The sequence below is a fragment of the Poromitra crassiceps genome (assembly GCF_964638095.1).
Source record: "Poromitra crassiceps genome assembly, chromosome: 16".
Lineage (NCBI taxonomy): Eukaryota > Metazoa > Chordata > Actinopteri > Beryciformes > Melamphaidae > Poromitra > Poromitra crassiceps.
Genome location: NC_139645.1, coordinates 15,784,271 through 15,797,081, shown reverse-complemented (window position 1 = coordinate 15,797,081; position 12,811 = coordinate 15,784,271). Strand labels below are relative to the sequence as shown.

Sequence of the window (12,811 nt, the reverse complement as noted above, 5' to 3'; positions counted from 1 at the left end):
CCGTTCTGATACTTGTGTCAAATTGTCAAGTTAACGTAAAAGGGCTCTAGGCTGGGGACTGCCCCCTAGTCCGATACCTCACGAGTCCGATACCTCACGAGTCCGACACCTCATGGTTTTGGGTTAGGGTCTGGGGGAGGTTAGGTTTAGGCGTGGGGGTGGGAGAGGTTAGGTTTTGGGTTAGGGTCTGGGGGAGGTTAGGTTTAGGCGTGGGGGTGGGAGAGGTTAGGTTTTGGGTTAGGGTCTGGGGGAGGTTAGGTTTAGGCGTGGGGGTGGGAGAGGTTAGGTTTTGGGTTAGGGTCTGGGGGAAGTTAGCCTCTTTTTTCGGACTCGTGAGGTGTCGGACTCGTGAGGTATCGGACTCGTGCCATGGCACCTCTAGGCTAGTCTCTTAGAACAGACGAGTTGGCTTCCGCAATTTTCAAATGCTTCCGCCATACCATAGTATATAGCTGCATTCGCCGGATGTAGATGAGAGCACCTATCTGGAGCACCGCTCCTTCTTCTTCTCTGATCTGAAGCAACCCGGAACAACGACTTCCGGGTTGCTCGAGGTGCTCCAGATAAATGCTTTTCGGTTTTTGAAAGGCAGAAAAGTGGATTTTATGCAACAATTTGGATGCAACAACTAGGTGTCATTAAAAGAGGATGTTTCACATCGGATAGCGTCTTCACTTCACGTGAAGACTCAGGTAGGAGCCGGCATTTAGACCTAGACGTGATAAATGGCACCGTGTAAAATGGGAAAATGCGTTACGTTCGCCGGGCGCTAATGCGCTCGTATGAGCCAGAAGCGCCCGGCTAGCGGGGTAACCACAGACCCAGCCATCAGGCACATCACAGGCGCTACTACTCATGCTTAAAGGTGAGTGTGCTAACTATAAATATTTGGATATTATGAAGATGTTTGTGTTTTGGTGGCCTGCATGTCTCAGCTAATAGGCTAGTTTATTTTGCTAGTGTTGGCTACTCGGCCTGATACCTGAATCCACGGGAGACCCCACATCTCCTTTTTTACAAGGAAAGGGATGGCGTTAAAACGGGAGCGTACCTATGTTCCCCGGGTCCTATGTTCCCCGTTTTTGTGGGACCGGGGAACATAGAACCCTTCCTAACCTCCCCCAGACCCTAACCCAAAACCTAACCTCTCCCACCCCTCACGCCTAAACCTAAGGTCGGCATTGCGGGTGGTCGGCATAGCGGATAAAAACGGGGAACATAGGACCCGGGGAACATAGGGATGACCCCGTTAAAACCCTCATACATTGTTGGTACATTTTGGGCTAGATCAGTGTAATTTTCTGTGTTCGCATTGTTATAAATGTGATATAAATGGTCAAATGGCCATTGTAGAGTTGCTGAGCGGCGGAGGCAAAAAAGAGATATTTTCCAATTCAACAGCAGGTGTTTTATTTACAGCAGTGGATCCCAGCAGGTATTTACAGTGCAGATATTTGGCCAAAAAGACAAACAAAACAAATAGATAATTGCAAAAGTCAAGACAAAATTAATGAAAAGGTTAAAGCAAAAATATAGGTCAAGTCTGCACTAAAAGGCAATGCTCAAGAGTGAATGAGCCCTCAGCAGAAGACAAGCAGCCCAGACTGACTAACTTGCAGGTTGCGGAAGAACTTGCTAGCTGGTTAGGGACCGTTCGTTATTTAGGGAAGGGTCCACTGGAGGAAAATAGGGGAGGGTAATTTTGTTTTAAATTTAGTCTGAGGGAGGGTACACTCTCTTTAATTTGAGTCCAGGGGAGGGGTATTCAATGTTGATTCGATAAAAATATATAAACTTTTTTTGTGTGTGTAATGTTTGCTTTTCGGACTTCAACAACTACTGAGTTGCTTCATTTACACCCCTCCTGTCCAAACTGTTTGGTATGTCCCGGTGCATTGTTTCTCTTTGGCGGTCTGATCTGTCAATCTTTGTGCTTGGCCTATCCAGACAGTGGGCGTGTACAGTATCTGGCGAATCGGTGGCGCTTTTCTGGTGATAATATGGAAGTACAATAACCCACTGGAACAAAGTCGAGCCAACAAACAGACATGGCATCACAAAATATATATGGGCTCTATGCGCAGATAAGTCGTCTTAGGAAGTCACAGTAGAACCGAGTTACGGCTCACTCATCTCCTAAATTACGTTAAGTCTACAAGGGGTATTTATACCACCAGGATGACATATATGTTTCACATAGGGTTGTGTTTTTACGCACAATAATAGAACCGGCAAACTTTTTTTCCATCAGTCATTGACCGCTATTTAAACACAAATATTGATATACACAGACTGAAGATTGTTTCACAAGCGAAAATAGCATTATGTAGCGACCGGAGGAGGCGGTCACTCTGATTGGTGACAGTTCTGCTCAAGCAGCGCAAAGGATTATGGGAGTTCCATGTTCTTGTGGGAAGCTGTTACTGTACAGTTAAAAACGTGGTTTAGTGATGTTGTGCTCATGTTTTGATTGCATTATGTGGTATGGCAATGTTTGTGTGGCCAGGATATGTTTAGTTTTACTATCAATGTAGCCACCATGACTGAGACTGTTAGTGTGTTCGATCACCTCTGGCCGGAGTTTCTGCAAATGTTAGGTTAAAAGTAAGATATCTCTGCATTCTTCCACGCAAGCTCGCCACAATATTGTTTGGGGAGGGTCAATTATATTTTTCAAATCGCTTCGGGAGGGTGAAGGAAAAATATATTTTGATCAGGGAAGGGGCACAGCTTTTTATTTCAGAGCACACCAAATCCCTCCAGTGACCCCCATTCTAAATAACGAGCGGTCCCTTAGCTTGACTGGATGCGGTTGGCTCCCGGCTTTGAGAGAGCACACCGCGGGGAAGTTTTTCCAGCGCTTTTCTGCGGGCTGTTGCTAATCTCCACGGACGCCCTTAGCGTACAAAAACCTGTGTGATTTGGACAAGTAGTTTTTGAGAGAAGTGAAAGATACACCCTACTGCCTGTGTCATTACGTTACTCCACGATGCCGCAAAAGCGCTGCCCTACAAAGTCCTTCCCAGGCCGGAGCAGTCATGTTCATATTTGTTTAAAGTCGTTTAGAGTAACGTTTAAAAAGGAGTCGTGTAACAGCCGATCTTTCTTTTAATGGTACGTTAGCAATAGATGTACTTTTTAGTCTTGTCTGTAAAAAAAAAAAAGGTATTTGTTTAAAAATCCTCGGATGTAACCACAATAGAAACAAAACCATAGCATGTTCTGTCTGCCATATCCCATACCATTAGCATAACATGAGCTGTCCCGTCCTCTGTGTCGTTATGACAACAAGAGAAGGGGTGGGGAGCAGCAGTGTAGTCGTGGAGGCTGGTCCGACCATTACCTAAATACGGTACCTTATTTTGTTTCTGGAATAAGTTTTACCCACCCTTTTAAGCTGATATACATCCCTGTTACCTAAATTCATATTGTACATCATATTGAGCCGAATTACCACGGAATTAACCGGTAAGCCTATGTCACAAAGCTTCAAATGATTTTAAAATCATTGCCATAATTTGACACATACACACACACGCCCTATACAAAATTATAGATCTCGATATTCCGTTTTGTCTTGACATATTAAGTAATGTGTTTTTCCAGCCCAGTAGGTCTGCATTAGTTCAATAACACTTTGGGGGCTGTCTTGTGTCTTCAGCAGCTCTCTTTCTCTTTGCTTGTTTTGTGTGTGTGGATTTCCTCACTCACCATCTAAGAAACTGCTTCTTTGCTTGCCAGCTGATGTTAGCAGTTGAATTAACACCAAAGAGGCTCTTCTGATTTCCAAATCCACAGGGACAGTACAGTTTGAGCCATGGAGGTCCAGCCAGAAGTTTGCAAACAAATTGGACCCCCATTTGTGCAAGAGTATTACCGCCGGTTTGACGCTACCGACAGGTCCACGCTGGTTGACCTATATGTAAGTGTGTCCTGTGTCTTCTCAAGTTTGGCTTGTTTTTGATACGATATGGACCCATTAAAATGTCAGTAGTAGAATAGTGATAGTATCCAACACCACACAGATGAGGCGCGTCCCGCTGCGTCTGCGAGAGGTGGAGTGTGGGTCCCGCTGCCGGGCCCTGAATGGAGAGCGAAGGAGGGGACACCCTGGTTCCCCCAGCCGCTGCCAACGGAGCGCACAGGTCCAGGCGCCGTACCCCGGCCGGGTGCAACGGCATATGCTGCGGCCCGCATGTCCACCATTTTTCCACTCCCGGAAGCATTTGAAGATTCAAGCGCAAATTACCAAGCACAATTATGTCGACGTGGCGCTTAGGATTCAATATGACGGCCGGTGGTAAGTTTAATCAATTTGAACATTTCTGTCTTAAGTTAGGGTGTAAAGTCCACACTAACTGCTACGTTCAAACTAGTTAGTTTGAGCCTAACCAGCTAGCTAACGTTAGCCCCGTTTGCCATTTTACGCCAGCTCTGGGAGTATGAAATGCTTTTTGGTCACAACAAGCTTGTGGAGCGCTGCCCTGCAACTAGATAGCCGCTATCTGTTACATTTTGTTTCCTTCAACTTCCTTGTTGTTTCAGTCTCCCAAACTCTTACATGTGCTCCTTTTCATGCTAATGAGGCCACACAAAACAGGTGGTGATGTAGGCCTAGAAAACAGGGTTTCCCAGCCTGACATGACATAAAGGGGCAATACTATAGACCCCCTTGTCGGCCATTTTGAGGTTTACAGGTAAATATGCAGTTTAATACCGCATTCAAGACAACTCGGACCGCCGTAAGTTTCAACACGGAACCTCCGGCTGGACAGATTTGCGTTCACGCTGCACCTCCCACTCAGGGGGGAAACCCCAAACTGTTGCTATAGCAACCCATGTTAGCATGGTAGCTACCTACTAGTGAACAATGCTAACCAAACATGCTGAATGTTGAATTTCACACAGAGTGAAACACAGATGACACAAACACATATGAAACGTTAACATTACATCATTAAGACCTCAAATTGTGTGTTAAAACGTCAACAAACGGCTTTACAATAATCTTGTGATTATCATTAACGATGCAAGTTGCCATTGTGATGTGGCTGTGACGTCAACTCGGAGAAACCGGAGCTCTGAATGATACCCGAATTTCCGAGCTGTAATTCTGGCCTGAACGACCGTTCAATTCACTTTTTACAGGTCGGAACCCATCTTTTCCGGCGGTCCGAGTTGTCTTGAACGGGGTATAAGTTCAATCCATGGTAAAAAATAAAACTATTAAGTAACAAAATAACTCCTTGTAATGTGAAAGTACAAATTACGAAAGGGAACCAAAATCAAACAATGATAGGAGTTTAGCGGGCAGTTACACTCCCCCCAAATCCCAATATGAACAACCTCAGCTAATTAGTCATATGGGATTTCCAGACACATCTGGGGCCGGTTGCACCAACTGGTCTTACACTGGTCTTAAGCTAAGTTGGTCGTAACTTTACGACCTAACAGCTACGCCGGTTGCACCAAGACGACTTAAGCCTTAAGCTGTGTCCCAATTCAGGTGCTGCAGTCCACCAAGGCTAGATTTGAAGACCGATTGCGTCATTGCGCGCGACCTAGGCTGTCCCATTTCGTAGGCTCCTTCAAATGCAGCCGAGAAATGCATCCTCCTTTTCTCAAAACTTGAGGACTTCGTGGCCTTTGTGGCATTCAAGATCTCGCGAGAATCCGCGAGAGGTTTGCAAGGCAGAACATTCTGAAATCGCCGCCATTTTTTGAACACGCAACTACACGCAACAGGTAAGATCTTCAAATTCTCGTTTGCAAATTCCTTACTAAATGCACTTCTGTCAACTTTAGAGGTGATTAACCGACGCTTAGGTTATTGTAGATCTCATATTTGTCAGTATTGTGAAAACATGTGACGTGTTTCTTTTGTAATGAGCTCCAGAGCTTGGCTCGTGAGCGTTCCACTAGACTGCCATGTCGACTCTCCGTGCAGCGGGAGTCCCCGCTGCTGACGGCCGTCAAAGACGCTTGTCTCCCGGGTTGCTTGGTCATGTAACACAGCCCTAGCTGGCTACCCAGCGCCGCCGGTCTGCTCACTACTACGACTGGAAAGCCCCATTTAATTTCATACCACGGTCATTCTGTAGATTCATTTGAGAAAATAAGTAGCGGGGGGGCTGCCTTGGCTTGATTCAAATTCGTGTAAAGTTTTCCAGGGTGTGTGTGTGTGTGTGGGGGGGGGGGGTTCTCTGAACGTAACGTCACGCTAGCTGTTAGATCAAAGGACCTGCATGGTGGCCTCACTGGATGGAGGGTAGCCTACTAAGTTGTTTGTGTAAACTTGCTTGGAAGAGGACGTTAGCATTAACGTTATTGTTAACGTTATTGTGTGTGTGTGTGTGTGTGTGTGTGTGTGTGTGTGTGTGTGTGTGTGTGGAGGGGGGGGGGGGGTCTCTGAATTTAACAAAGGACCATGGTACCTGGGGGGTTGCTGTGTTGTTTGTGTAAACTTGCTAGATTAGAAGAGTTTTGCAAAAGAAAACGTGTATAGATACAATACTTAAAGGCAAGAAAGCAAGTTTTATAAAACAAATAAATAACTTGTGTAAATAATAATCTGCTGAATTTATAGGGCTGTACTGCTGCTGCACCATTATCTTATAGGCTACATCTTATATTTATACTAAGAATTATAGAACTATCACTTATATTCAAAATGTTAATACTGCATTGCTGCATTCTCATAGCACATTACATCATAATCAATAGTCTGTCAGCTTGTGTGTTCTTCACAGTAATGGTACTCTCTCTCCTCTCCAATAATAAAGAAAATGGCAGAGAACAACCTTCCAGAGACAGAGGAGGGCCAGTTCACTTTTAAATGTGAGTATTGGTATCGCTTATTGTTATTGGCTGGTCCTCTTGTTGAAAATGTCACCTGCTTAAATATTTGCTTCTGTGTTTTTGTCTTAAGGGAGCAAAGAACTAACGGCAAAATTCATCAGGATGAGGGCCGCGAATGACAGCCTCTTCACTGGCCAAAAGCACACGGCGGCTCATGGCTGGAGGTAGGGTAGAACTAAGTAACTTAGTTAAATAGCAAATGTGTAGGGTAGCTTCTATACGAGGGATCAGCCGAGCAGCATTTTGGTAAACAAACCGCGTCACTGGGTGGCAACGGAGCCCAAGTGGCGCGAGGCTTGAGTGTCTGACTCTAGCCAGTTAACACTGTTTACATTTTAAAAACTGCAACAATTCACACAACTTTAACACGACATGTTATACATCAAACTCTTGAGCTACTTCTGCTCTCACTCAGAATGTCAAAATATAAGCGATGTCATGTATAGTTTTTGAGATATTAACATTTGTTTGGCACAACTCATACTATCAACTGCCGCGGGGTTCCGCATTTCTGGGTGACATCACGCTGATTCATCCTATACAATATTTATACCTGCAATGAATGCAACTTAAGCTACAGTGTTCGAAAATTAAGTCAGTTTTAATGAGCACATAACAAAAAAATTGCCACTAGATGGGGTACAAACCTTTGTGCTGTTCTTTTTTTTTTCTCTGTGGACATAGGGTCGTCCTGGAGAAAATGAATCTCCAAGGAAAAGTGTCTCCCTTGCAGGCCAAAAAGAAGTGGGACAACTTGAAGACAAAATACAAGGTAATGTAGCCTAGACTGATTCTAAGAAATGGTTGGTTGATGACTCTTAGAAAATATGTAAGCATGTCAGTAGGTCTGGGTATTTGTAATAGGTGGATGGGCAGGTACAATCAATTTAGGAATAGACTACCGTAGTGGATTTTTCATGCCCATGTGACATTAGACAATTATAGTGCATTCCCACTTCCAAACAGAAAGGGGGTCGATTTGGAGGATTTTGTGGTATTGTTTTTTTGTTGTTGTTGACTGTCATGTTAAAGGATGGGTTTACCGATGGGGAATATGAATATATATTAATTCTTAAAAAATCTTAAATTTCGAATCCGTTGAAATTTTTGAAATTGCTTGTTCACAGCCAGAGAAAAAAAAAAAAAAAAAAAAAAAAAAAACAACTCCAAATTGCAAGGCGGACTTGGGCCAGATGACGCGAAACGCGTCACCTGGCCCAATTTTTATTTTTATTTTATTTTTTTTATTTATTTTTTTCTCTGGCTGTGAACAAGCAATTTCAAAAATTTCAACGGATTCGAAATTTAAGATTTTTTAAGAATTAATATATATTCATATTCCCCATCGGTAAACCCATCCTTTAAGAGGATTATCCTCTATTTTAGGATTGCAAGTGTCCAGCATCAGGAGAGGGGGTCAGCGGCGGGAAACCCACTGCTGCTACTTGGCCCTGGTTTGTCGACATGGATGAGGTGCTGGGACAGAGGCACTCCACGACCCCCCTTGTCGTGATTGCCTCTATCCCAGAGGACAAGCCAGGGCCAAGTGCAGTAGTGGAGGAAGAGGAAGAGGAGGAGGAAGGAGGAGCAGCTGGGAGAGGGCCACCACCAAAGAAAGCGAAGTAGGAGAAGGATGAGATTTTGGAGCTGCTGAAGGAGGACATGAGGCTCCAGAAGGAGAGATCAGAGCGATTCTTTGGTCTGTTAGAGAGGCTCGTCCAAAAGTAAAAACAAAGTATTAAAAAACAATCCGAACAATACTTTGTTTTTACTTTTGGACGAGCCTCAAAGTATTATTGTTCGTATTGTTTTTTTTGTTGTTAAAAACAAGTTTGCACATTTGTTTTGTTCTGTTTTAAATGTGTTGTTCATGAATTAAGGTTATTTAATAAATATTTTGTTTAAGAAAAACATACTTTTTTCTTTTTACACAGCACAAAAGTGGAGTGGAGTGATCCAGAATATGTATGGACACTTTTCTCTTTCTATTGGAGTCTTGCCGATAAGAGTGTTCGGTGTTTTGATAGATGGTTTTCACAGAATTGTCAGTCCTGTCCTAGGAGTCCTGACGGTTGCACTAGCAAACACTGCAACAGGAAGTGAGCTGGGCTTAAATTTAGAATCTTTATGTTGTCAAGTTAAAACCGTCTATAGCTCAGCTAACTTTACCTTTAACTTTTAAAGGACTGAGATCACATTAACCATACTTTACACAATGTAGTGTGTAGTCTGCAGCACCCAGGATCACAGAGATGTGCTATATTTAACCTCTACAGAAGTTCGCAAAATATATGTCTAAATTGGATCAAGTCCCTCTATGCTTCCTTGATGTCCTTATGCTGAGTTAACAGACCTGATGATTCTAACCTGAACTTGGGAAACACAAAGCTAAGCCTTAAGAATTCACTAGACAGAGCATTACAACAGTGGTAGTGATAATAATTTATTATTACCTCTAAATAGTCAAACATGTATAAATAAATAAGGTATACTGAACATATATGTACATAAAAATAAATAAATGTAACATAAAATGTAATGGATGGGGGATGCTGAAAAACAGAACCTATTTACAATAATGAATGAATAGTGTTCCTGTACTGGACAGGTTTTTAAATGGCCAGGACATGACATGACTTTCGTTTGAGCAGGAAGGCCCTGGCAGTGCTGTTGGGCCTTCTGAACCAAGAACGGCGACATGGATGGGGTGGTCATCTTGGGTGGTCTCCAGAGTGTGTTTGGGGGGTCATCAGTCCACTGTCCACCGCATCTGGGTTTGCAGGGCTGGGTCAATCGACGGCTGCCATGTCACTATTATGTTTTCAGAAAGATTCAAGAATAAAATACAGTGAATACAAAGTAGGCTACTACTTCACAGCTGTATATTGGGGGGGAAACAATCACCACAAAAGAAATGTCACAACAAAATATTTCTTGATTTGATTGATTTTCTTCATATTTCAAAATGCAAAACTGCTCTAGATAACATTTTAAATAAATATGAATCGCATAACTTTACAATTCTTTTACTTGCCTTTTACAAATAATCATGGTCAGGGGGTACCTCCTCCAGGGCAGACACCTCTGCGGTCAGCTGGTCACGCCAGGGAGCACCACTTACTGCCTCCAACCCGTTCTCCTCATCCTCAGGCTCATGCTCATCCTCATCCTCCGGGGCCACAATGTCACCAACCCCAAGGCAGATGTTGTGGAGGATGGCACATGCTGTTATGACCTAAAATTATAATATATATATTAGTCTTGCACGATGTATCGTCAATCACATCGGTATTGGCCGATGTTAGTCATTTTTTAACATATCGGCATCAGTCCGATGTTCAGTATGTACAAAATTTGATGATCATAGAAATGTGTTTTTAAACAGATCATATCGAGATCGGTAGATAAATATCACTTATCGGCCATAACAACAATGTTAACATTATTTATCGGTATCGGCCAAAATTGACTGATTTACTCTTCTTCAATATTCTATAAAGTCCTGTTGAGTGATGACTTACGTGTGGTACAAAGGTGTGGTGCACCTCCAGCGCTTGCAGGAAGATGGCCCGGAACCTGGTCTTCATCATCCCAAAGGCACGCTCTATAATGGAGCGTGCCCTGGAATGATGGACATTGAAGCGCTGGGCCCCCACAACTTGTACTGGCCTCTTGTAGGGAGTGATGAGGGGGAGTGGGTGTTGGAGGCATGGGTACCCCCCGTCCGCTAGGATGAAGTGCCCTGGAGATAGATAGATTTATTTGACAATCTTAAAATATAATAATAATACTGCTTCACCTGAAGACAGCTATCACATACAATTACCTGGAGGAGGGTAGAGTGACCTTCTGTACAGTGGGCTGTGCCGAAGCACCCTGGCGTCATGTACTGACCCAGGCCAGCCCACGTACGTGTCAATGAAGCGGCCCTGATGGTCACAAACAGCCTGCAGGATGATGGAGGGGAACAGTTTCCTGTTCCTGTAGCACTGACCATCAGGGCCGCTCGGTGGCTTGATCCGGACATGGCAGCCGTCGATTGCTCCAGCAGCTTTACGGAAAGCACGGTGTCTTCCCAGCCCTGCAAACCCACGGGTCACTGCCTGCAGGTCTTCTGGGGTCTTGGGGAGGTGGATGACTTTGTGGCGAATGGCCACCACCTCCTCAGTGACTCTGTGGACGATGCGGTGGACAGTGGACCGAGGCATCCCAAACACTCTGGAGACCACCCTGTATGACCCCCCACTGGCCAGCCAGAACAAGAATACCAGGGTCTCGATAGTAGAACCCCATCCATGTCGCCGTTCTTGGTTCAGAAGGCCCAACAGCACTGCCAGCGCCTCCCTGCTCAAATGAAAGTCAATGCGGGTGTCCTGGCCATTGAAAAACCTGTCCAGTACAGGAACACTCAGGTTGATCCTGCAGTACATGGGTCTGGTCTGGGGGGGAAGAGGAGAATATTTTTTTAATAAACAAAATAGCAAGATAAAATATGCCATTATGTCACTTTCTCCCATGGGCTTTGAGAGGGAGGCTATCTATCTATCTATCTATCTATCTATCTATAGTATCTATCTATCTATCTATCTATCTATCTATCTATCTATCTATCTATCTATGTATCTATCTATCTATCTATCTATCTATAAAACCCTGGTAAGGTTAGGATTAGGCTATATGAAATTAAAAGTAAAATGACATTCGCTATAAGCCACATTAACTAGTAACATTTTGGTTTAACAAATACTTTACCTGTCCATCTTCTCTCAGCCTGAGAAACATCATGCGGCGTCTCCGGCGGTGCAACTCTAATTCCTCCATAAAATAAAACAAAATTACCAACAAAAGGATGTTTTCGGGCTCCATTGTTTCAAGGCTGTTCTGTAGATGTGCTTTTGAGACAGTGGCGGGACTGCGGGAGATCATAGGATTCTCACATGCGCTCGCGCTGTCAAGCGGGAGATAGGATTCTCAGATGCGCTCGCGCTGTCAACTGGTTGCTAAGGAAACCTGCGGGGGGCGGGAACAGCGAGTGACAGCTGCTCTTTCTCGCCGAGAAGAGCCTGGTGACGCGAGGTTAGTAGTAGGCTAGACCGTCTCATTTCGCTCAACGTCTAAAGGCTGCGCACTTCCCTGACTGGTCCGCGGAGGACAGACCTCTGTAGGCCGCGGCCGACGAAGGCCGTGGCCGCTGAATTGGGACACAGCTTTATTTTCACTAAGACCAGGCGTAACTCCTACGCCTCGTCAGGAGGAGGCGTAGAGCCTGCCTGTAACAGAGATATCCGCGGAGACCTTTTTGACCGTCATCGTCGTAACACCGCCAGTTCGCCGTCTTTGAAAGCACGACGTTATATTATAACTAACTAGTTAACCTAACCCGCCTTCCAAAATGTTGCCGTTAGTTTTTTAGAAGTTAATACATAGAATTGGGAACGTTACATTCAATTTCATTCAGACTGTCTTTCTGGCTCAATCGCCGCCATTTTTCCCCCGGAGCGAGGGTGTTTTACAGTAGTGGCTGAGAGAGCGTAGTGGCACAGTGCTCCAAGCACGTCGCGAGGCACATTTTTTGCAACATCATCCAATCAGGGTGCATTCCCTGGCAATTAACATGGACGCGCATTGCTACGACCAGCATAGTTAAGACCAGACATAAGCCGTGTTGGTGCAACAGGCGTAAGTCCATGGTCTTAACTAAGACCGACGTAGGAGTTACGACCAGGCATAGTTAAGACCAGTTGGTGCAACCGGCCCCTGACCGCTTAGTTGAATCATTCTGAGGATACAATGTATGCGTTGTCGTGTGTTGCATCTCTACTGAGGAAACCTCAATCTCATCCCTTACCTCCTAGTCCAGAAAATCAAAACATAACACATTATATACATAGGCCCGCACCTTCCTAAAATAACCTAAATCAAAACAAAGACATTGATACAAACTTAGCCATCT

At 44.4% G+C, this 12,811-nt stretch overlaps 1 protein-coding gene across 1 annotated transcript; it reads right to left on the bottom strand.

Moving 5' to 3' along the window:
- Positions 1-9,895: 9,895 nt before the first annotated feature.
- LOC310791471 (putative nuclease HARBI1) lies at positions 9,896-11,288 on the bottom strand (the record flags this gene model as incomplete). Its single annotated transcript, XM_083653158.1, has 3 exons — positions 9,896-10,093; positions 10,380-10,600; positions 10,685-11,288. 3 exons carry the CDS (start codon positions 11,286-11,288, stop codon positions 9,896-9,898), a joined length of 1,023 nt encoding a protein of 340 aa, XP_083509284.1.
- Between the last annotated feature and the right edge of the window lie 1,523 nt (positions 11,289-12,811).